The sequence below is a fragment of the Arachis ipaensis genome, chromosome B06, assembly GCF_000816755.2.
Source record: "Arachis ipaensis cultivar K30076 chromosome B06, Araip1.1, whole genome shotgun sequence".
NCBI classification, from domain to species: Eukaryota; Viridiplantae; Streptophyta; class Magnoliopsida; order Fabales; family Fabaceae; genus Arachis; species Arachis ipaensis.
In genome coordinates this window covers 2,410,415-2,412,365 of record NC_029790.2, presented here as the reverse complement: position 1 = coordinate 2,412,365, position 1,951 = coordinate 2,410,415, and the positions used below count along the sequence as shown (strand labels likewise).

The 1,951-nt window shown below is 45.7% G+C and overlaps 1 protein-coding gene across 1 annotated transcript; it reads left to right on the top strand.

Annotated features, from left to right (window-relative positions):
- Window positions 247-1,876, top strand: LOC107645160 (basic 7S globulin 2). Its single transcript, XM_016349124.2, has one exon. The coding sequence runs from the start codon at window positions 348-350 to the stop codon at window positions 1,653-1,655; it is 1,308 nt and encodes a 435-aa protein (XP_016204610.1). The 5' UTR covers window positions 247-347; the 3' UTR covers window positions 1,656-1,876.

Genomic DNA, 1,951 nt, shown 5'->3' with positions numbered 1-1,951 from the left:
GTATTTACTTATATTAAATTTGAGAAAAGTCACAAAAAAAAATATATAAAATTTCATAAAATATAAAATGAAAAAATTTAGGGGTCCAGTAATTTTTTAAAAAATTGACCAGAATTTAACCATAAAAAAAATTGAATGATTTCACACCATTAAATTTAATCTCACACCATTAAAAATATTCTTAATGACCAATTGATAGTTACAAAACACAAAAATTACTACCCCTAACACTCCTCGTATAAAATTAAAGTAATAGGTGCTTAAACTTAGAATTTTACTATATAAATAGAGGCAGTGGTTTTGCAATATGAATAGCAGCACACCACAAATTAACCAACTCCGTCAGCATGGCACAAAAACTCTTGGCAGCTTTCCTCCTCCTCCTCTTCTCCGCCGCCATCACCGTCTCTTCAGCTCAGAAATCATTCAGACCAAAAGCATTGGTGATCCCAATCAAGAAGGACACTTCCACAAATCAGTACCTCACAACAATCCGGCAGCGCACCCCTCTCGTCCCCGTCTCCCTCGTCCTCGACCTCGGCGGCCAGTTTCTCTGGGTCGACTGCGACAAAAACTACGTCTCCTCCACCTACCGCCCCGCCCGCTGCGGCTCCGCCCAGTGCTCCCTCGCCGGCTCCACCTCCTGCGGCACCTGCAACTCCCCTCCCCGCCCAGGATGCAACAACAACACCTGCGGCCTCATACCGGACAACACCATCACCCACACCGCCACCGGCGGCGAGCTCGCGGAAGACGCCGTGTCCGTACAATCCACTAACGGCTTCAATCCAGGCCAAAACGTCACCGTTTCGCGCTTCCTCTTCTCCTGCGCCCCAACTTTCCTCCTCAAAGGCCTCGCTAGCGGCGTCTCCGGCATGGCGGGTCTCGGAAGGACGAAAATCGCACTTCCCACGCAGTTCGCCTCCGCTTTCAGCTTCGCCAGAAAATTCGCCGTTTGCTTATCCTCAAACGGCGTCGTTTTCTTCGGAGATGGACCGTACGGTTTCCTCCCGAACGTCGAGTACGATTCGAAATCCCTAACCTACACACCTCTCTTCATCAACCCCGTGAGCACCGCCTCCGCTTACTCCCAAGGAGAACCCTCCGCTGAGTACTTCATCGGCGTGAGTTCCATTAAAGTTGACCAAAACGTGGTCAAAGTCAAATCCAGCTTGTTGACCATCAACAAGACCAGCGGCGTGGGTGGAACCAAGATCAGCACTGTAAACCCTTACACGGTTCTAGAAGATTCGATCTTCAACGCCTTGGTTAAGTCCTTCGTGAATGCCTCGGCTGCAAGGAACATAACAAGGGTGGCTTCGGTGAAGCCGTTCGGAGCATGCTTCAGCACGGAGAACGTGTTCAGCACGCGCTTCGGGTACGCGGTTCCAACAATCGAGCTTGTTCTTGAAAACGCGAAATTGAGTTGGAGCATATTCGGTGCTAACTCGGTGGTTCAAGTGAGTGATAAAGTGATATGTCTTGGGTTCGTGAACGGTGGGAAGAACCCTAGAACCTCCATCGTGATCGGAGGGTATCAGTTAGAGAACAATCTTTTGCAGTTCGATCTGGCTGCTTCCAGATTGGGATTCAGTTCTTTGCTCTTTGGAAGACAAACCACGTGTTCCAACTTCAATTTCACCTCCACCGCTTAATTAATTAATTAATTAATTAATTAATTGAAGAATTGAATTATGTGATGTGATTCTTATTCTTCAGAATAAAGGGCCATGTCATGTGGGGCCATACTTTTTGTTTTTTGTGGGAGTAGCTTGTGCGGCTTCTGGGGTACGTGTAATAATAGTATAATACTCATACACCATTTGTGTTTGAATCATAATAAAGGAGTGATGATACATACACTACTTCATGTCCATGGATATTTATTTTCACACAAAGTCTGTTAATAAAATAGCTAAGATTTTTGTTAATGAAAAATGATATGTATACA